The sequence below is a fragment of the Lepisosteus platostomus genome, chromosome 13 (genome assembly GCF_059453375.1).
Source record: "Lepisosteus platostomus isolate fLepPlt1 chromosome 13, fLepPlt1.hap1, whole genome shotgun sequence".
In the NCBI taxonomy this organism is placed as follows: Eukaryota; Metazoa; Chordata; class Actinopteri; order Semionotiformes; family Lepisosteidae; genus Lepisosteus; species Lepisosteus platostomus.
The window spans coordinates 17,436,610-17,459,769 of record NC_142623.1 but is presented as its reverse complement, the minus strand read 5'-3'; the positions used below and the strand labels follow the sequence as shown (position 1 = coordinate 17,459,769).

The window sequence follows — 23,160 nt, the reverse complement described above, 5'->3', positions numbered from 1 at the left end:
TAGAGGAAACCCGACAGGAGGCGAGCACCAGCTCAGCGGAGTTAGCGAGTTCTCAGACCCAGCTGGCGCACTTACCTTGCCAGTCCGTGGGTGTCGGAGAGGCGCCTGTCGTGTTTCAATCGGGCTGTTTCTTCAGGAACTTTCAGTCAAGGGAGACGAATCCCGCGTTTATCCAGCTTCGCGACAGGAATCAGGATGCAATATCCAAGAAGAGTGCCGACGTTCCTCAGTAAATAAAATCCCCTTTAAGTAAATCCCACCTGAATCGAGGCGTAGATTCCGACTGAAATGAGCGTTTCTTGCGCTTAACGGGTCGCTTAACTGTTTGCAGAAAGGAGGGAAATTTCTCCCGCTCTGCCAGATTAAAAAAAAAAGCCCTATGTTAGCACTTCGGCGCTACAGATGGACTGATCTCGCCCGGTAGCTGCTGCAGGCTGCCCAGGATACCTGAGGGAGTTCCTGTGTTATGATCCTCGACCCAGCCCCCCTTGTAACTTTTTTTTTCTTTCTGAAAAAGCTGTTTGGTTTCCTGTTATTTTCGTCTCTTAACTGCAGGAGGTGAAGTCCTCCTCTTTTAACTCCGACAGCTAGTGAAATCTGCACGCTGTCGTCGCAGTCGCACGGAAACCTAACCGCTCAGTTACAGTAGTAACAGGTTAGGCTGGTTTGTCGCTAAACTCGTTTTTTTTTACATTCAAAACTTGATGACGGCGACGGATGGTTATGAAAACGAAAAACAAACTTTGCACCAGAAAGAAAAGCGGACTCACCTCACCGGTGATATTTGAATCCGAGTTGAAGATGATAAAATATTAACCGTCTGTGCAGGAGTTTTGTGTTTCAGCACAAGAGCGCTTCAGTTCCCCTGCCCTGACATTACAATACGTGGGCACCGTTTTTACTCCTTCTTTAATAAAACAAGAGTCTGATTGAGTGACTTTTTTTAAAAAAGGATGCTTGTCACGCAGTTACAGTGCAGTTATATGGTAATATATATTAAAGCAGGAAGGAGTTCCACCAATGTTCTCTTTTTGTAAATTGTCCAATACAAAAACATTAAAACTAATTATAAATGTACAGGTTCGTTATATATACCGCGACAGTATGCAAAATTCATGTCTACTAAAAGAGAAAATGGGGGTTTCCAAAATTCAGGGAGGCTGCAATTTGTCCCACACAAACGGACTCTAATAATTATTCATCTGCGGGACACGTACAAAATTAAGCTGATAATAGCGGCACTTGAAACTTCCATGTCCTGTCCTCTTCTCTTAACCATCTTACCGATATGGAATCAAATTTTCTCTTTTATGGAATCCAGGCGCTCAGTAAGCGAGTTGTGAAGTCGCCCTCGATTGCGACTCCTACGGAAAGTTAGCGGGGTGAGGGTTAGTGACTGCAGAAAGGTGGGACGTGGGTTGTCTTTGTCATCTCTGTTTAATTTGGTTTGCGGCCAGTCTTGACACAGACGAGCTGACAGGGAAGGGTATTGTTCCGGGTTGTTTAAACCCTCAGCTCTTCGAAAAGCAAAGCCCATCTTGTAAACACTGCACAACAATCGCAGTTCGCAAAATCTAATTGTCTAATTCCACAAATTGCGTTTAAGTAGAATCAATGGTTATAGAAATTTTAGCTTCAAAAGATTGGCTGTGATAAAAAAAATACTTTAACCCTATACATTTTGCGTCAAATATTCTCTTTAAGATAAATACATTATTGCCTAGTTTCTCGCTGCAAACAGGAACAAGATATTTAAATCTTCGTGTTTGTTCTTTGCATTCTCTATTAATACCTGCTGTCCCCAGGGCGTGACTGTAGACAGTCGATTGACGTTACGTTGTCTCTGTCAGTCTTTTGCCAAGCTGCTTCATCATGAGAAGCCTCTGCCTACCCTTCTCCTGCTGCAGTGGTGGTACTCCAGTATAAAGCTGCTAACCTATTGTGATCATGAATAATATAGTGTCTAGTACTCCTAGACACCTAGTTCCAGGGAGACTTTTGGCCTCCTGGTTTGCGGTGTGTTCCTGGTTTGGTCTTTGTGCGAATTTTAGGGCCTTTGTACAAATTGTACTAACCAACCAGAAAAGATGAATGTGTGTAACATACATTTACTTATGTATCCTGGAATCATCTACATACGATGTACAGTATTTTTCTCTATCATGTTAGTTTCACTAGTCTGTGCAAATGTACTTAAGATTAGGCTTGTGAACTGCCAGATCCTTGGACCTATCCTATATGTTGTACTAGAGCTTGACGTGCATTGTTCAGCTTTGCAATGGAGTTTATTAGATAAGATCACTTTATTGGCCGTATACAATTTCTTGCATTAGGAATTTGTCTTTTCGCATGAGACCCACAGACAGGGAGAGAAGCTTGGGGTCAGAGCACAGGGTCAGCCATTTATACAGCAGCTGGGGTTAAGGGCCTTGCTCAAGATTCCTCTGCTGGCAGTGGGATTTGAACCGGCAACCTTCCAGCCACAGCCGCAGATCCTTAGGCACAGAGCCACCGCTCCGGTCTGGCCCCAGTCTTCATTTTTCTGATTTGGCGCAAAAAATTGTGGATTTGTATACAGAAAGCTCTTTAAAGAACACTACACCAAGCTGAAATGGTACTTTAAACTCGCCAGAGACTGTAAGATTGTCATAGATCATTTGCTTTGGTGTGGGCTGTTGCAGTTTGTCCTGTAGTTAATTAGTTCTCTTCCTACTTTGACTTGATTTCTTTACTTTTACTCTGTTACACCACCGCAAACATCTGTATGATCACGTGTAATTATTTTCCTGTAGCAGAAAGAAATTGTACAGTACGTGTGAACCTGCCAAGATTAGAAGAAGAGTCTGATGTTTTCTTAATGGTTGTAATTAGTCATACCCTGTGTTAATTATTCTTACACTACAGGCTACAGGCCCGACAGTAGCTGTTTTAATGTCATCCCACGGTTACAGACAGATGCCACCCTACAAGCGTTATTCACCCTACAGTGTTATTTCACAACGAGATGGCAAAGCCAATAAATATGGCGAAGCTTGAAATTGTGGCCTGACTTCCCCTGCGGTCATCTTCCTACAACAGTTGCAAGCTCTTTTCTAAAAATTGTGTCTCCGGGCAGCAAGATTTCTGGTCTGCTCATCATGTTGCTGCACAACACACTGAATCAAGTTGGCAGGCTTTAGCTGGGAAGGTCAGAGGGGTCAGAGATGCTCTCCTGGCAGCGTGGGCAGTATTATCCTGCACAGCTGCAGCAGTGCACATAGAGACTCAAGGCAGGTGAGGCCATTTCTGGCCGCCTGCAGCCAGTCTGTTTGATTCTGCTCTGTTGGGTGCTGTTGGATGCTGGGATGGCGAATAAGCCAACCCAGAGGGTGTCATCACAGCATCTGTCTGTCACAGTGCATCAAGCTTCAGTGTACAGTCAGCAATACCATCCAGGGAGATCTGGAGGCAGACAGGTTGCTAGAAGACCTGATTCTGAGTGTTACAGCTGTTTGGCAGCTCCAAATAATACCATAATTAGTTCAACTGGACCATTAAGCGCTGAGCTGAAGTGGAATTCTCCTGATACAGCAGCCCTCCCGGATGCAGTCCAGGCACCCCCAGCCTAAATGATGTAACTTAAAAAACCGAGAAGCTTCAACTGATGTTTAACAGCACATGTGTAAATATACTTATCTAGTTAATAATAATAATAATAATTGCTTACACTTATATAGCGCTTTTCTGGACACTCCACTCAAAGCGCTTTACAGGTAATGGGGACTCCCCTCCACCACCACCAATGTGCAGCATCCACCTGGATGATGCGACAGCAGCCATAGTGCGCCAGAACGCTCACCACACATCAGCTATCAGTGGGGAGGAGAGCAGAGTAATGTAGCCAATTCATAGAGGGGGATTATTAGGAGGCCATGATTAGTAAGGGCCAATTGGAAATTTGGCCAGGACACCGGGGTACACCCCTACTCTTTTCGAGAAGAGCCCTGGGATTTTTAATGACCACAGAGAGTCAGGACCTCGGTTTTACGTCTCATCCGAAGGACGGCGCCTGTTTACAGTATAGTGTCCCCATCACTATACTGGGGCATTAGGACCCACATGGACCACAGGGTGAGCACCCCCTGCTGGCCCCACTAACACCTCTTCCAGCAGCAACCTTAGTTTTTCCCAGGAGGTCTCCCATCCAGGTACTGACCAGGCTCACACCTGCTTAGCTTCAGTGGGTTGCCAGTTGTGAGTTGCAGGGTGATATGGCTGCTGGATATAGATAGATAGTATAGATAGTAGATACTTCATGATATCTACATGTATGCACCCACCGTTTTGTCCGATTAGATTTGCAGGGGCATGAAATATAAGAGGGAGTCTCATCTGAATCTGGGGAGAGTGCCTAGAGATTATGCCACTGTGGACACAGGGGTCTGTGTAATCCCTTTGACACACTCTTGAAAAGAAACGAGGAAGGGAGGTATAAATCTGATTTTCATTTTCAGATTGAAGTGACTTTTTCAACTCTGTTGCTGTAGAGCTCCCAAAATTAGAAGGAATTTATATCTCAGTGCTCCTCACACCATTTGGGACTCTGTTTTAAGTGCAAAAGGAGCCTAAAATGGCATTTGTGAATAACATCCCTTAACAGCTTTTAACAATGGTATTAAACATTTAGCAAAATCATTTTTAATGTAGACAGCTGTCTTAGAGTCTCTGCTTCACAGTCAGTTCTCGCCTTCGCAGCTCACACTGTGACACAGTTTCTCATTCGAACGTCTTCCTGTTACCGCCTGGCGGTGATGATAATTGTGGCAGTTGTAATTCTGTCCAAGAGACGCTCTTGCTCCCTTTAATAGTAATAATAATTGCTTACATATATAGAGCGCTTTTCTGGATACTCCACTCAAAGTTCTTCACAGGTAATGGGGACTCCCCTCCACCACCACCACTGCGCAGCCCCACCTGGATGATGTGGCAGCAGCCATAGTGCACCAGAACACTCATCACACGCCAGCTGTCAGTGGGGAGGAGAGCAGAGTGATGAAGCCAATTCATAGATGGGGATTATTAGGAGGCCATGATTGGTAAGGGCCAATGGGAAATTTGGCCAGAACACCGGGGTAACACCCCTACTCTTTTCGAGAAACACCCTGGGATTCTTAATGACCACAGAGAGTCAGGACCTCGGTTTTATGTCTCATCTGAAGGACAGCACTGTTTTACAGTATAGTGTCCCCATCACTATACTGGGGCACAGGCTGGCCCCACTAACACCTAGTTTTTCACAGGTAGTCTCCCATCCAGGTACTGACCAGGCTCACACCTGCTGAGCTCCAGTGGGCTGCCAGCTGTGAGTTGCAGGGTGATATGGCTGCTTTAAGCATTTTGCCATTCCTGTGCCAGTTTGCATGGGTTTTCACTCCCTGTGGAGATTCCCACCTCCCCATGCCCTGGGCCCTGCCTGGAAGCCAGCTGTCACGTCGCGATTTTTGCCTGCAACCAAATGGAACTTTGCCAGACATTACCCCCAGTGAACTTTTGTTTTCCTTTCCGTAAGGAATCCCCTGCAGATTCCCTATTTTTCCCTCCTGCTCCGGGGCGCTCCATGGCCGTCCTGCTGTGGGCCTCGCGGTGCCGGGTGTCCTGGGGGCTCAGCACAGCTATGTACCGCCAGGCACAGCTCTGAATTGCCGTCGCTGCATCCTAGGGGTTACTACGGTAACCAGAAATGCAGCCCCCCACCCCCTCTCCTCCTCTGCCACACATACTGTACAGTCCAGGCCACCACCGTCGAAGAGAGTAGATTCCCGTCTGGCTCTTCCCAGGCACAGCACAGCGTACTGCCTGCAGGTCCTCAGCAGTGACCTCCCCTCTCCGCCTCCCCCAACCTTTTCCCTCTTCCTTTGGTTTCATTTTGGCTTCTCTCCATTTTGTTCTTCGCTCTTTTTTTTTTTGGCTCTCGTTCTCTGCCCTCGTCATCTACCCGTCTGTTGTCAAGACAACTCGGCGCTCCCGGCTGTCGGCTCTGCTCCGTGTGGAATCCGAGGATCTCACCTGGGCCCGGATACCGTCCCTGAATGCTCCAGCTCGAGGTGGGGGAGTGGGGCTGCCTGGTCCCTCGGGGAGTGAGGGGGGGGTTGACTTGCTCAGTTACTCAGTTTCAGTCACAGGCTGGGGGTCTGTGCACACTGGCCTGAGGCCGCCACCTGACTGGGGACCATCTGACCACACCTCGTCTCTGTAGTCCTGCTTGTCCCTAGTGCACCTGCTTGGATTAGACCGAATCTCAACAAGGCCACACCACACCTTCCAATCCCTACCTCTCCTCCACCACGAGAGCCACAGCCGGACACTTCCTGTGCTTTTACTCACCTGGCCTCTAGCTCGAATCAAACAGCAAAGACCAAATAGCTGGCTTATTCTGCAGGCATAAATCAGAATTCTGGGCTGTACACCTCCAGTTTTGCACGATCGTGTAACCGACTGTTAAAGTTGTGCACAGGTAGACTTGAATTACAGATAGCTTCTGTGTAGCACCTCATCGAGCACAAAGCAGAACTGACACATCTGGTTTCTCTGGCACACAGTCTCGCAACTGGTTCTGCTGTGCTTCGGAAGATGTGCTCGTTTTAATATGCCAAGGCTGGGTACTTCCACTTAGACTCAGCGGCTCAGCACAAATGTGTGCCAGTCCGGGTTCTCTCGAGGGGTGTGGGGGGGAGGGGGGTTACTTGACTGTGCAGTATAACGAAGTGTAGTTCTGGACCCTATGCAGACGGTATAATCCGGAAGTGAGTGGAGTAGGACAACGGGGAGGAGACGACGAGGAACAGGGCAGGGTGACAAACAGGGGGGCGTGACGACAGTGAACAGGTGCTCGGGGGGCGTAGCCATGGCAGACAAGTCCGAGGGAGTCCAGGGGGGAAATCCAGGGCAAAGTCCAATGTCCTAATCCGAGTGGTCCATCCGCGACGAAAACAGTTAAAATCCGGTACAGGAACAGGGAAATAAAAACAGGATGACAAGGCCAGGCGCTCCGAGCCCCGGACTCAGCAGGGTCAGGACACCGATAGGAGGCCTGTGCCCTCAAGCTGGGGACGTAGGGTGACTTGATGGTAGGGGGGCCTCTGGGCGTCCGTCTTCCAATGCAGAGCCGGGAGTAGCAAGAGTGCCTGGCTAAAATAAGGAGGGGCAGGATTGAGGGCAGGTGCACAGAATCAGCAAAACGTGAAAGAGCCGGAGCGCCTGTAAGAGGAGGGATTCCGATCGTCACAGCGGGGAGATCTTCAGTCCTCCTCATGATCTGCCGTCTCGGAGTTTGAGGCTTGAGCCAAACAAATTTTGTTTTTCAGTGAAAGGCGAAAAAACTCCAAAATCAAAAGAGCTGGAAAGATGGGAAGGAAGATCTTGCAAGTAGAGGTGTATGACAAATGTATTTTTCTCTTCTGCTACACGGATCCTAAACCCAGTTGTAAGGCCACCCTCCCCCTGAAATGGATTCAGTTCTTCCGTGCAACTTTTCTGTGCCCATTTTACAAACACTTTCGCCAGCAGATGGGATTGGACGAGAAGGATAAAGAAAACACCACAGCCTGTTACCGGTCTTTTACTGTGTTTTTCCATTTGCAGAAGTCAGTGTCCTTTCTGACAAATCGGAGGCGCTGATCTTTCCATGTTCTTATTGCACAAAATTTCAGGCTCTTTCTTATTCCAAATCTTCACACTTGTGGCCCATATTAATAAACTTCACGATTATTATGAGACCTGCCAGCCTCCAGCTTTGTGCTGTCCTACCAAGTGATCGTTACAGTAAGCAGGTGTGACCTGAATAGCTTAACCTTTGTTTTAAAAAAAAGGAAATAAATGCAACGTATATAAAATGTATAAGAGCGTGCGTTAGGTCCGTGCCTGAGGCGGTGCTTTGCACCCCTGGGTGACTGATACGCACCTGAGCTCAGCCAGCACGTTTAGCTGTGTGTCGTTTTTTTTACAAGCCTTCACTGGCAGGACCTGCTTAGAATAACAATGAGGCTGAGCCAGTCTCCCTCTCTCTCACTCTCTCTCCCTTCCCTCATCCCTGACACACATAGTCGCTCCCTCTCTCTCACTGCCTCTCTCCCCTTCTTCCTCTCAGCAGCTGTATTGGAAAGCACTGAAGCTGGTAATTTCAGCCACTTAATTAATTAGCCTAGCTGCTGTTTAAAAAAGAGAGAGAGAAGAAAAGAACGAGACTCCTTGCACGAGGCAAGGCTCGGACTGTACTCTTTTGTCTGTGTCGTCTGGGTTTGCCGGAGCCCTGGCAAGAGAGCAGTATAGATAAATCAAAGAAGCTAATTGGTTTGTTTGTTTTTTCTTGCTTTGAGAAAGGCAGTGCAGAAGAGCGGTAAAAGGCTATTTTTCTTTATTCTTCTCATCTGACATGGCTTCTCTATAGGAATTCAGCGCACAAAGCTGCAAGGCTGAAGGCTAAGGTAGGTTGCAAAGGATCTTTGCTCACAGCAATACGCAGCAATAGGCTTGCATGACAGTTGTCAAGTGGGATGCTGCTGTGATTTTGTGTGTTTTGCTTTTGTACGGGGGGCAGGGTTGCCTTATTGATCTGGAGACCTGCAGGAGCTTGACACCATGCTTCTCCAGCCCCTGTCGTGCCAGAGACCCGCAGCTGGGACAATTCCCCTGGCCTGTGAATCTAATTACTCTGCAAGGAAATCCCATTTTAAACGCTGTCTCTGTTTTTACCCCGAATGAGAGTTAGAAGTGTCCTGTTGCCGGGTGGGGGGAGCTGGGGCAGTGGTTTGTGGGTCTGTCTTTGTACGGTGCAACGCTGCAGGTTGCTCTCTTTGAGACTGAGAGGGCTTGTGGTCTCCTTTGGGTAACGCAGCACAAAGAAAGGCAGGGAGAGATCCCGAATGATGGCAACAAGATGCAACGAGAATCTGTTCTGCAATCCATTCGCTGCCCAGCAGTAGAAAAAAACAACAACTAATTGTTGAACAATAATTATTTGCCCAGAAACTGAAAGCTTTCGTTCCGTTGTCTTGGCGATTGCATGGCACTGTAGCCCACATGTAGCAGTCGGTAGGGGACTCAAAGAAAGTGCCGGCTCATTTGCCTGATTGGGACAGATATAGGCTGGAAAAGGATTTGAGAGGCTGCGTGTGGGTAGGGGAAATAACTATGCACTGTACCGTTTGTGGAAACAGATTGCAGAGACTAATTAGCGTTTCTTTCCCGTTGGGGGGCTGTAGCCGAAGTAAAGTGGAGTGACAAGTGCACATATGGCTTCAGATGGTAAATGAGTTCTAAGGGGGCAGGGATCATCGCAGGCCCCAACCCCCCTGTCTGTGTCTCCAGGACTGGAGGGTCAGCCGGACGCTGTGAGTGGGGCGCAGAGCTGCACCGGTCCTAGATCCATACAGCGCGAGCTTGGGGAGCAGATTCAATGCACAGTGAAATCTGATTTTTGTTTTTTACGAAAGAAAAACAACCCTTATCATCTGAGTGCTCAACCCCCCCCCCCCCCAGAGCAGGATGCAAGGAACTGACACAGTGCGCATCTGTATGTGAAGGTTTGAGTTCATTTATTTTGGTCTGATGCGCCAAGCTCAATGGAAACAAGCAGGAGCTGGTCTGGGTCGTGCAGCAGAGCTATATTTATTCTCCTGCCCTAGTTCGCTCCCTTCAGAAAGCGTCTCGTGCTGTGGACTGATCTGAACTACATACGGACGCCTCCTTCGCATTCTTAGCCCTATCGGTCAGTCAATCGGACTGGTCTCCCAGTTATCGAGTGTCAAACACTTCTTCGTGTTTCTTGATTTTTCCCATTGACGACACCAGGGGTGTGCTCGTCCAAGGTCGATTGAAAGCGTTTTCCCTTTCCAGATGAAATAGAGCCTGGGAAGTCAGTATGTTGGGAGAGCGCTGGGAATTGTTGTGATCACTGGGCCTCATGGGTACTGCTGGTTACGGATGCTCCCGCTTCAGGCTTGATAAGGATACAGGGACTGTGGTGCGCGAACACAGGTTAACTGAAAGTGTGTCTTCTTTACACAAGCCCCCTCGCTTACACAAAGAGTGGTGGATGCTTGGAGCAAACTCGAGCACGTTTGCGAAGTAGTACATCCTTGAAGAAGCAGTTTGATGGGGGGATTATGTCAACTGCACCAAAATGAATGGACAGTACTGTCTCCCCTCTCCTCTGTGGCAGGTTCTATATTCCAGGAGCATCTGATCCTGATACCAGAGAACCGCAATCCAGCGGTATTTGTAGGTTCTTTGCAAGAATGTAAGGTTTTGCTCAGATTAGCAAACAAATAAAAAAAAACACCTAAAGTTGATTGCTTGTCTAAGAGACTTTACTTTAGTAACTGATGATTTAAAGGTGACCTACAAAACTCCTGTATTGTAGCTCATCTGCCCATCCTTTTATATACATGTTAATACTGGGTTCCCCAATTCCAGTCTAGAAGGGCAGTAGGCCAGCGTGTTTTCTTGGTCTCTTTGAGTTAAAGAATACCTTAATTGGCCAATTAAGACTTAATTGAAACAGCTATACTCTTTTCTAAAGATTCTAAGCTGTTGCTAACAGTTGGATGATATAAGAAGAAGGAAACCATTGAAGGAGGCAGGATTTTCATATGATTTTCACATCTCTTCGTTGCCCCTTGGGGAAAATAAAGACTCTATCTCAAGCTGTAAGACTCCCGTACTATAAAGATTAAACCATACTAAATGGAGCAATCTGGGTCAAAATCCATTCTTCCCACTGTGACAGTTGTCCAATTATTATGCTATTTCTGTGCCCCAGCTGGCTCAGGATTTGAAATGCAAATGGAACATGAAATAAGGAAATAACTCCATGGTTGAGGGGTTCTTCGTTTTAAAGCACACATGAGCATAATAAGATGCTCTTCTTGCCTTTCTACACTGACCCATATAGCAACAGAAAGGTCTCAAGATACTTCACAGTCTAACCGACCTCAATCCACCGAGAACTGTTGATTTCTCTTTGAGAGTCAGGAAATGGTTTTGTACCATCTGGGCCCTAGGTTACTTAACTGGGCTAATTAATTTCCTAATCTGATTTATGGTGCCAAACCCAAGGAATTAGTTATAACAGACCCTTGCGCTTCCTTTAAAGCAGTGCTTCCCAGCTCTGCTGCTCTTCTCCAGCCGACTTCTTAATCTCAGGCTAATTGATTTCAGTTTTCTAACTGGGACATTTACAAATTTTGCTTTTGGTTCTTAAATCGTCGGGTGCGATTTGTAACTCTCAACCCTGTGCCCGTTTTGGGGTTTTCAGAACTGCACTGATTCAGGTCTGTTGCCTGAAATGGAACCAGCTGGACCTCTGCTCAGTGTGGGGGTGTCATTCCCACTTGTATGTTCTTCATGCACTGATCATCTGTTATTCTGGGTATATTTGAAATCCTAGACCGAAGTACAAGTGAACCAAGCGTCTAAACAAGCAAGCAGCTCGATTTAGAGGCATCAGTTAGCTCTGAAGGTTCAGCAAACCCACTGTTTTCCTGGACCATGGCTGTCTAACAGGTCTGAGCCCCAGACCAAGTTTGGGAACTGCACATTAGCCCACACAATTAAAATTCAGACTTAAAACCTGGCATACTGTGCCGAGACTTTCAGTTATTACAATTGCAATGGCCCGTGATTGTCGGAAATGTGCACAATGAAAATTGGAAAGTTTTTTTTTTCTTTTTTGACTATTTTTCTGGAATGTTGAAGAGAATTAGAGATTTGATTTTAGGGGTGCAGATCTTGAGTAATCCAGGTGTTAAGGGATTGATATCCTGTGACCTGCTGTGCAGAGCTCTTCACAGGACTGCAGCTTTCACCCCAGGTCCCATTGTGTGCTTCAAAACATCTTTTTAGAGCCTCCTGCCTTTCTGTGCCACTTGTACTGATGAAGCAGGGATTGTGTAGCCTTCTTTTTCACTTTACAGGCCCATGAAAATTGTTTTTTTTTCAAAGTGGGTATTAAATGAATCGAAGAATTCAGAACCTGACATTGGCTCATGTAGGAGCCTGCAGCTGGTGAAAACACACGTGGATCAGCTGGTTCAGTGGGATTCGCACATGGCATTCCTTAACCGCAAGGCCAGAGAGAGAGAGGATGTGTGGTCGCGTTTTCCGGGCATCAGGCAGAGAGTGGTAGGAATCAGACCCCCACTCCTACATGAAATAGTGCTACTGCTGTGGTAAGAAAGGCCAAGGGTCCCTTTCCTGACAGGCTCACCTTCTCCAGCCTTTGTCAGGCCTGTTGGGGTCTGAGAGCTGTGGGATTCTTGTGTTCGGACACTGACTCTTGTTGTTGGTGGGTGAGTCCAAGGACTGGCAACATATAGCACAGAACGTCCTGGGTCAACTGGGGGCAGCAGTGTGTAAGAGATCCGCGGCGCTGATCTTGTTTACTTATTTGCCCCCAGTCCACTGAAAGAAAAAATGACGGACACGGTACGGAGTTGCAGAATATGAGTCATAGGTCTTCCAGACTTTATTTCCAAGAAACACCGAAATGTCATTATTAAGACGTCAGGCCTCTGCTTCTCACAGGTATCCCTCCTTATCTATTGTAACCTCCCATCTTTACTGGCTTGCAACAGTGTCAGGGGTCAGTGAAGCAGTCAAACTGCTTCTTGCTGACAGTCTCTCTGCTGCTTCAGTGACCTATATTGCATGTAGATCCGTCTGAAACCAGCCTCTGAGATGTCATCGAGTTTCCAAACATAGAATCTGGATTCGACCTATGTAACCGTTAGAAGTGGCCTTGGAAGATTCTGGGAAATGTTTGACATTTAAGTCCTTCCCCTTACAGCTGAGCCCCGGAGGTGGGTGACTGTGGCATATTGGGTTTAGCCTTCTGAGTGCGTGCAAGTGAGCAAGAGACTGGTGAAAGAACATCTCCAGGGTTATCCGCAAGCTTCAGAAATATCTCCCTTTGATTTCTTCCCATTTCCTCATGTGTTAACATCCTCGGGTTGTGACTTCCAGCTCCAGGGATGAAGAGAGGAGAGCAACGTGATATTTTCGGAAGTGTGGGGGGCGGGTGGGTATCTGGGAAATGAGAGTGGCCAGGGCCTCTTCAGAGTTAGGAAGGTTGGTGAACTGGTTATGTGTAAATGCCCCCCAAAAAGTGGAAAGTACTTCCCAAATTTCTTTTAATTAAAAAAGCTTTAAATATTGAACCTGGGTTAGAGGGATTAATGACTAGCATTAGGACGGGTCGTCTTCAGACACTTACAGGGAGGGTTATAAATACATCTCTTTCCCATCTTGCTAAAAGCTCAAACTCATGTCTTATTCAGTTCATCCTCTGCTCTCGATTTCGGGGGGGGGAGACGTGTCAAAGTTTCTTGTAGCTGAAAGCTTTCTGACTGCTTTGAGTGTTCTGAAAGTGCAGCCCCTAAACAGGCTTTTACTGAGCTCATCCGAACACACGTCTTTCCTCAAGGAGTGGCGGCTACGCGCACTCATTCCCCTTGAGAACTCATGTCGAGATTTTGCTCAGTCCTGCCTTATCTTGCTTCAGGGCCACGCAACAGGCCCGGCTCCATTTCTCATTACTGCCGACTGTATTTTCCACCACCTGCCAGTGGCGTAAGAGCATAAGCTGCCGGGAACGTTTACAAATAATGTCCATCTTGCTTTTTTGGTTGCTAGGACAACGCATTAATCAATGTGAGGGTCTCATCCAGCCATATCTAGAAGGCTGTCAGCTTGAACATGGACAGTTACCTTGTTACATAACTTTAAAGACCTTAATCTTGCTGTTCTTGGGAAATCCCAGGGGGAAACGTGTATATAGAAGAGTCCTGTTGTGGATTTGACTGGACAGACTACATCTCATACTGGTTAGGATCCTACCTAAAATGTCAGACTGGGTCATGTCAACTGCCATAGCAGAGATTCTCCAAATGGTAGTGTTCACTCGAGTGGATATGGGTTAGTCGCCCAGGGGGCTCCCTCTCCTTCATACTGCATGTTTCTGGCATACAGTGACTCCCCTGACTTCATTAACCGGTGACCCCAAAAGCGTCCATTGTGATAAATACAGGTAACGTTTATTTGCCTTGATTGTACACATTTCATCATGTCTGAAACATAAGTATGCGACTGATCTAAAACACATAAACTGATCTTGTTTTATTTCTCTAGGTCACGAATTCTCCAACTCCCATGTCAGGCAGCCTCTTTTCCTGCAGCCACGCTCAAGAGCAAGCGCTGATTTGGTGTAAACTGAAAAGCAGATTGATGGGTGTATGCAATTATGGTAAAAACGCTGTCTGAAAGTAGTCCGCCTCTAATGAAGCAATACTGAGCACTGTATACAAAATTATGCACACTAACCAGTTTTGGGATGGAAATGTTTGTGGCTGGGGACACACTTCGCCATCTGCAAAAACCCTAATGTGTGTGTGCTTTTCAGTGTATGGACTTTGTGTTCAGATGCACTGTGAAACACCTATAATTTTTTCAAGGGAATACAGCTTTATTAAGCCTGTACAATCCTTTCACCGAGGCGACAGTACATATGAATTCCAATTGTTTTTGTTTTTCCCAAAATGTGTAATGGGCTGCATACGTTTTCTGAACTCAAGCCCTACCCCTGAGCCCTAACTATAGCTCTAGTCCTTAATTCTAAGGCATTCTGCAGTGTGTTCTTTGACAATATTATGAACACTTATGTGAGGTCTTTTGATAAAACTGTCAGAAAGGATTGCAATTGTTATTAAAGTGTTGCAGGTAGCCCCTGTGTAGGCAGCATGACCCCTTCGTACAGATCCCCAATCCTGTTCCTAGAGGACCAGCTGTGAAGGCAGGTGTCCCAGGTCTCCTGAGAGCACAAGCATCTGAGGAGCTGTGTAAACTGGTCCAATGAAGTCAATAAGGACCAGGACTGGGGATCCCTCTATTGAAGAGTGACCAGATCACTTGAAGGACCTTGATTCTTTTTCACCCCTTCTTTTGGTTGTAAACTGAGGGCAATAAAACGGACCTTCCTCTGCAGCATGTAAAAAAAAAAAAAAAAAAACTTTAAAAAGCCTGACTTAATCTGAACGTCTTTTGGCTTGCAGGGAACTGGGGCTGCCTTCCCGCTGCTGGGGGTTAAAATCTCTCCGTTGACGTGTACTGTCGTTCGTTTCAGGACCGTAACGAGATCGGCAGGTGGGACGGGCGGAAGATGGCGGGCAAGGAGAGGCAGGACGTGAAGAGCAGCAGCTCCATCGTGCCCTGCTTCGTGTTCGTGGAGGTAAGCGATTCAGTCCGGCCTTGGATGGAAGAGGAGCAGAGCTGCAGGTCATTAAGCGCAACAGAGCAGGATCACGAGACAAATCTAGCTAGTGAGTGAGCTTCTCCCCACCACCTGCCCAGGTACCCACCATTGTAACTGACGCTCCAGGTTCTGTGTCAGCAGTGTGGGGAGTAACACACTGGAGACGACTTTACAAGCTCACTGACGGCTTTATTGCCCCTTTCATTATAGTGGGGCGTGTTAATCACAGAGCAGGGAATAGCTGGTAAGGCAGAGAGAGGGTGCAGGCAGCTGCAGGAACGCAGAGGAGGGAATTTTGTTATTTGAGCTGATTACTGAAAGTTTGTGTAAGTTTAATTACCGTTCATTTTTTTCATTATTCAAATTAACTTAAAGCCATTGCATCAGTACATTAATGATCACATATTATCATACTGTATAAAGGAATGTCTTGTAACCACTATTTACTGTACTACATTATGCAGTGGTGTAGGAGCGGACTTGGTTATATGTGAATGTGGCTATTCTCAAAGGATCTCTGCCCTGAACCCCTGTTGATGTTGAGACCCTACTGTATGTCACACAGGACAGGGGAAAAATGTACCATTGATAAAAACTTTGCTGTGTCTCGCGCAGTGAGTGCTGTGCCCTCTGGTTGGCCCTGTTCAGCTTTAACGGAATGCGAAAATAGCGCTCTGCTGTTGGTCTTATTTTTTTTGTGCAAAATTCAGATCCTAGTTTTAATTAACTGTGTGGACAACAAGTCAGGGGCTTTATGCAATTTAAAGTACACAGAACCTGGCTTGCTTTATGTCAGCAGAAATTGTGGCATCTGCGCTGCTCTCTCTAAACCACGTACCTCAAGTTAAAGTCGCTTTATAATATTACAATCAAGAACAGAACCTTACAAGTCTATACTAGGATTTCACCATCTTGATCTGATCCATGTCAGGTCAGATAAAAGTTCAGTTTGACCAGTTTGAAAATAATCTATTCCTTTGCAATGTGCCAGTCTGTCCCATAATGGGGTAACTTGACTCTGCGAGATATGAAGGTCATTTCCTATTTGTGTTCATGTTGGCGACAGCCTGTTTGATAACCAGGGCTACTGCAAAGTTCTGCACCGCCCATAGTAGAGCTACAGTCCATCAGCTAAGGCTGTCTGGTACATTGTGTAATGCACTAGGGATAAAGGAGCAGTCAGAAGTACAGGATGGGCCCTATATAGAGAGATTTTCCCTGTACAGAGGTGCATGGCTGGATGAGCACTGTAGCTGGGGAAATTGTATTTTGCTGTGCAGCTGTCACTATTATAATTAAGCCTCAACTGGAGCAGGGGAGAAGGGAGCACACTTGAAGAAAGAATAATGGGTGAATGCAAATTTGAGCTTTTTTTTTTATCTGCACCGCTGATAAGGCTAAGAGAACGCTTCATCAGGTAACTGAAAGGGAAACTTGAAGAAACTTCAACTTGATGTAGGGCACTGTATTTAACACCCCCTACTCTAACCAAGATGCCAGCTTAGTGTCCCATCTGAAGGATGGTACTTCCCGCACCACTTGGTTAGGAATATCAGGCCCAGAGCACCACCTACTGGTCTACAACACCACTTCCAGCAGGAGCCTGGTTTTCTTTAGAGGTTCCAGCCTCCTACAGCTTCTAACATCTGACAACATTGGGCATAAAGTTGGTGACTGTTATCTGCTTCTCTTTCCCATTCTCAACGTTTGCTCGGCATTGCAGGTGATGGAAACAGAGTTCAGTGTTTGGTTTATTTGTCGTGTGTGCAAGTGCAGTGAAATGCTTATTTACATGTGTATACTGTACACATTTATGCTCCAATACAAAGAGAATAAGGAAACTCCCATCTCAAACACAGGAAAACAGCAGCAACAACAACAAACGGAAATAACACTCAACCTAAATAAAACTCAGCACAAGTGGGGCGCAAGTGAAACACATCAGAGTGAGTCAGTGGTAGAGGTAGAATTCAATAATCTGACAGCTCGTGGGAAGAAGCTGTCTCTGAATCTGGAGGTATGGGCCTCAATGCTCCTATAACTATTACCAGAGGGCAGGAGAGAGAAAAGTGAGAAACCAGGATGAGAGACAGCGAGTGTCCAGTGTATGTAAGACGTAAAGGACAGGTGCAGCCACCAGCTCATCTTTTTTTTTGTATGGTTTTCTTATAGTTTTTTTGAATAAGGTTCAGTTGATTTGTCTGTGCAGCCTGACTGATGGTTTGGAGCTGCTTGGGTGGCAATGTGCTTTGTTTCAATGAAATTACTTACAGACAGAAAAGGCAAACTGAGAACGGTGTCATTGGTCCCACAGTCACAAAGAACCTTAACTCCATCATGGAAAGCACTCCTGATTCTTGCAGAGATATTCTGATAGATAGTTTCACTAATTCTCCATTGCAGCTGTCTTTTATCTTGCAATAGACAGTGTAATATAACCTTTCGAAGCACCCCAAGCACACTTTTCATTCCAGTAGGCAATTAAGGTTGAGTAAATCAATAGTTCTGTGTTCTTTTGCGGTTATCTTCAAAGAAACTATTGCACTATAATGCATACTGCAAAGACAAATGCGAGTTGGTATGGTTAGAATATATTCCAGAAGAACATAAAATAAGAACCAAGAGTTCGGAAGAGAAAGAGTTACGGACGAGTTAAAAAAGTGTTTGTAAAATTCTCACACCTGTATGATGAATGCTGCAGTGGAATGTGGCACACCTTCAGAATGCATTGCTGTGGGGAACCGGCAGGGAACACACCTGCGGGGCCTGAGATGACCAGTGTACATCAGAATGTGTGCAGTACATTTCTAAGGTACAAGCTACACCAGTATTAATTCCTGGACTTCTAAATGGAAGGTCATGGGGTCGAATCCTAGGTGAGATAAGAGTACTACTACTACTAATTTCATTTTATATAACAATTTTGAAAAGACGCTTGTCAAAGCACTTGATGGGAAACGTAAAAACAAAATGAGCGCAATAGACACAAGAGATTAAAAATGCAAGAAGCAGACACAGACACTAATTAAATAAAAGGCATTCTGAAGAAGAAGGTGTGTGGAGTGTGGATTTGAAAGCGCTCAGGGTAGAGGACTCTGATATCCAGAGCTTTGGGGCATACATATATGTAGGTAGAGTGTCAGGGGTTTCGGGAGACGAACGGGAGACCCGAATGAGACAAACGAAGGTTGCGAGGTTGTAGTCTGGAGGAAAGTATGACTCTTAAATCATTCCAGTATAATATGCCCAGATACATAAATGGGTGCAAATGCACAGTAAGTCTGGAAAAAAGGATCGTCTCAGTAAATAATAATCTTCTACACTGCGCCTCGGCGATGCACAGTTTACACTGTGCAGTTGTTCTGTCCATTTGTATCCTGGGGGGGCCTTTCCAGAGTGTTGGGTGGCTCAGTAGAGCAGCTTCCTGGGCTGGATTGCTGTCTGTGTGGCCTGGGAGTTTCTCTGGATCCTCCCCTTTATCTGTCGCCTCCCGAAGTCTGGTTCTGGGAGCACAGCTCAGACTGGCACTGTGAAATGGCATGCTGGAGTCGGGCGGATGTTGATGCTTTTCCAAGTTCCCGGTGCGTGAGAGGGTGGATGCTCTGGGGTGTGCGGTTCGATTTTAGGGGGTACAGAGAGAGAATGGGGGGTGATGGGCCCCAGCTTATTTAAGCGAGTGGTGAAAACAGGTTCTTCCATTCTATAGGCACTGCAGACCTCAGAGGTCTTACAAACAGGGAGGGATACTGAATATGAATATACATACAGTGCGTATAGGAATAATAAACTTGATTGGTTCTGCCTTTAGAGACACTGTTAACAGGACAAAAGATATTATATAAGTCTTGATCATATCAGCTTTCAATGCCTTTCAAAATGTTCTCCTGTTCCTGTATCTTGAAAGCTTTTTAAGCCAGTTCAGGGCAGTAGGTGTGTACTGTCAGTACTGTAACCTTCTCAGATGTCCCTTGCCTTAATGCTGTGCATGCTGTAATTGTAGTGGAATTTAGATGATTGTCTTTCATTTCTTCTCTTCCAGCACAGTGCAAGCATACGTCCTCTGTAAGAGCAGCGTCTAACACCGCACTCCTGCAGAATGCATTCCTATATACTGTAAATTATGGTTTTACAAGACTTCCCCCACAGTTTGGTTCACAAAAGTATAATTCAAGCAGACTGGTATTTTCATTCCAGTAGACAATTCAGGCAGAGTGAATCACTAGTTCTGTTTTCTTTTGATACGTACCTTAAAAGACTTGTGGCTGTGACAGAGAAGGAAAGAAAACTGTTAAGGTAGCGTTAGAAATTAAAGTAAATTTCCTCAGCGAAAGAAACATGAAAATTAAGAGTTTTTTTAGACTCACGGAACTGATGAGTCAATCAAAAGACCTTTTGATTGATTAATCAGCTTTTGTTGCATCTTGTGAAATAGTGTGTGGTTCTTCATACCGCCAGTAGAGGGTGGTGTTGGAGAAGCTGTCTCTGAATGACAGTTATTCTAGATGGACAACAGATGACGCTGTTCCCGTCTGTTTTTGGAGGGGGCGGGTTATAAAAAGGTATTCCCATGGCAACTTTTCCCCTGTTCATTAGCGTGAATTCGACTGAAAATAAAAGCAATTATAAGAAATGTTTTACAGGCAAGCTTTTTACAGTGTATAATTAAAAATTTTCAGCAACCTTGACACTAATTCATTATCGTTTGTGTTGTTGCTAATAATAACAGTAACCATCATTCTCATTAAGTTATTTGTACACATCGTGCACATGACCGCTAATTACCAATCCCTCAAGACTGGGAAATTGAATTTGCAATTCCTGTCAAGATACCAGTCTCAGACACGTGACTGGTTGATCTCCTGTTGGTAGAATTTTGAACGGCTCTTGAAAGCTGCGTCTCCTATAGGACTCATGCCATAGGTACAGCTTTAGAGGTACGATGTTAGCAGGGGGAGTTTAGGATTTTAAAACTTCCCAGACCTGTAAATGCTTGAGGAGATTTTCTATCCCTTCTGCCTGGCTTTTCTGACCTTCTTCATCCACCAGTCAGCAAATGAATGTATGACATTCACAGGCAAAGAAAAAGCTCTACTTTATAGCGCAGCTTGCTCTGTTTCACAAGATTCGAAATACCAGGAGCATCCTGAAGACAGATCTCAGTGCCCATCGCATTATGCAGATTTTGTGGCTGTTCTTCATCTTGCATATTTAATCTTTGTTACCGGAGGGGAAGGGGACAACTAGGCTTCCCATAGGACACTTAAAGGTCAAAGGGCAGTTGAAACAGGCTGTGACCTTTGGCTGTAACAGCGGCCCCTCTTCTCAGCAGTGCGGGCTTTCTAGCGGTGGAGGACCGGAAAGCAAGAACAAAAAAGCCCGTTCTGACTGAAAAGCGCAGCAGGTGTGCGTGGCCAACAGGCAAGGCAAGAGACAGAGCAGGCCACCTGCAGGAGGGGCAGGGTGCCAGAGGCTGTAGCCCACAGCAGCCAGCCCCCCCCGCCCAGGCACCATCTGACATGGGCTGCGGGACCGGTCGAGAGCCCGGGAGGGATTTTCAGACAGGTGCAGCAAGCGCAGAACTTCAACAGCGACACGGGACTCGGATCGCCCCAGACATCTGCTGCCAGGAGGTGCTCCAAATCTCCTCTCGCGCCCCGCAGCTTTGCATGCAGTCTGCCGCGGCACGGCCTCTCTGGAGAAGCTCTGCCTGTTTTCTTTCCCTCTCCCTCTCCTCCGCGTCTGAAAAGCCGAGGATTAAATCAAGAGCCTTGGCCATCTGCACTTCCCTTTTTTTCTTGCGTTAGATTCCCCATCCCTTTTCACTACAAAAAACACCCCCCCACACACACACACACACACACACACAGTGGAAATGTCATGTGAAAACGTGATATTTACATTCCACTTGGTGTAAATGTCAGCCTTCTCCATGAGCGTCTGCATCAGGCCCTGTGTGTGATGCATGCAGCTGGATGATTCCAGACTTTGGGGGGTGTTTGTGCATGCTCTGTTTTGTGCCTAGCATTGTTATAGACACCTGGCATGCTTGTATGAGCTTTGCACAAAGAATCACACACCCTGTGGCCATTGGTATTAATAGCTTTAAGACCGCATCTAATGCAAAGGTTAAAAGGCTTGCCCAAACAAGGCTGGTGCTGGTTCATAAGAACTGTGGATAATTCTTAATTAAGTATACAGTGTCATAAAGCCATGCATGCACTCATCTCTTGTCTGGTATACCAGTTTTGTTGTAAATCCCATGGATAAAACATTCCTTCCCCCGTAACGCTCAAGAGAAGCAGACTCACACAGATTCCAGACAAATCTGGCTGAGAGAGAGAGAGAGCTCACCTCCTGGAGAATGCAGACTAGCTCATTGTTCTACTTTTCCGTGCTTCGCGGCAGATGTGCACGGTGTGGGAGACATTTATGGGTTGATTATACACTGCGATCAGTTAATAGAAACATGAATCACAGGCTCGTCATAACTTGGATTAATGTTTACCGTGCTCTGAAGATAAGACCTGAAGTGCATTGGCGAGGTTAGTGAATCGGCCCAATTAAGGCAATCATGAGTTAAAGTAGGCCGTTAAGAGAGGAGTTGTAACGATGCTGAGCTTCAGTTTTTAAAATGGTGGTGTCTGCTGCCTTGAGCTGCCAGGTCCTGGAGTGGAGCGAATGGTGATGCGGTGATAGGCGGTATTGTAACCAGGAGCTGCTGTATTTTTCGTCCTTTAACAACACAGGAGCACCCCCTGTCTGCCTGCTTCTCTGTGCCGATCTCTGCTAATGATCTGTGGCACGTGCCTCTAGGAGGGGGATTTTCCCCATCGTGGTCTTTGAGTTCCAGTCACTCCACCTCCTGGGCTTCATTCTTTCCAGGAGGAACTGGATTCCACAGCTGTGGACTTTCACGATGCCCAAGATGTGGCGCGATCTGTAAGTCACAGACATGAGGACCGTTCATGTCCCTGACCCCTGTGCTCATTCTTCCAACTCCGGTGGGGGTTTTGTTTTCCTGCTATGGGCAGTCACCTCCTCCTGTTCCTTTAGTCACCTCTACGGGTAAAAGACTGGAGCCATCAGAACATCAGAAAGGCAGCAGATGGGAAGAGGCCATCCAGCCCATCAAACGAGGAACAAACTGCCCCTAGTCCGAAATCCTCTTGAAAGCCAAAAGCCCTGACCTGGAAGGAGACAAGAGCCAGCCAATAGAAACTGGAGCTTCTGAGAAATAGCCACATGAACACGGGAGAGAACATGCAGACCGCACACAGCCAGACACTTGGAGACCTGTGACACACAGAATTAAAGACGTGGACAATATCAGATTGCTCAAGGATGCTAAAACGAAGCTTTTTCAAGCTTTCTGTAAGAACTTTTTTAAAAGCGAGGCTTGGAAATGCCAAATGCGGCAGAACATTTACTCCCCATTAAAAAGGTTTTGCCGACATATCAAAAACTGGGAATCCTGGAAACAAAGGAAGATGGGAGTTTATTTCACAGGAGTTCTGGTGGACAATCCCGTCCCTTCAGGGAAAAACCTCTCTGTCCTTGTTCTCCAGCTCTCTTTCAGGGAAAGGCTGCCGGCCTGCAGAGATACAGTACATTGCTCATTAGAAAGTTCAAACCCAGCTGGAAATAAAAAGCCTGTAAACAAAAACATGAACACCGGCCGGCAAATGCAAAACAAAGAATAATATACCCATTTAAACATACAGTAATTTGGTCTTGATTTTGTTTTTAAATTTCACTTCACTAGGGATGTCATCCATCTCGCCTCTAGGAAGCTCTTCGATCCCCGTTGTCACTGATCCGCAGTAGAAGGTCATAGAAAGAGCCATGTAAAAGTCCAGCTGAGGTTAAAAAATAACTGT

The 23,160-nt window shown here is 46.2% G+C and overlaps 2 protein-coding genes across 5 annotated transcripts in view; one reads left to right on the top strand and one right to left on the bottom strand.

Annotated features, from left to right (window-relative positions):
* Nucleotides 1-641, bottom strand: part of palm3 (paralemmin 3) — a 37,957-nt gene extending 37,316 nt beyond the window's left edge. The window contains exon 1 of the mRNA XM_088603621.1: nt 76-641. The gene's annotated coding sequence lies outside the window, so the exon portion shown is untranslated. The remainder of the gene's footprint in view (nt 1-75) is intronic.
* Nucleotides 642-8,021: 7,380 nt separating this feature from the next.
* Nucleotides 8,022-23,160, top strand: part of plppr2a (phospholipid phosphatase related 2a) — a 55,308-nt gene continuing 40,169 nt past the window's right edge. The window contains exons 1-3 of one of the 4 annotated variants that reach the window (XM_088603617.1): nt 8,022-8,152; nt 8,426-8,462; nt 15,155-15,259. In XM_088603617.1, the coding sequence (XP_088459743.1) occupies nt 15,191-15,259 (69 nt within the window). In that variant the 5' untranslated portion in view covers nt 8,022-8,152; nt 8,426-8,462; nt 15,155-15,190. Of the gene's footprint in view, nt 8,153-8,425; nt 8,463-14,161; nt 14,279-15,154; nt 15,260-23,160 lie in introns of those variants that run through there. The other 3 variants (XM_088603619.1, XM_088603618.1, XM_088603616.1) reach the window with 3 other exon arrangements.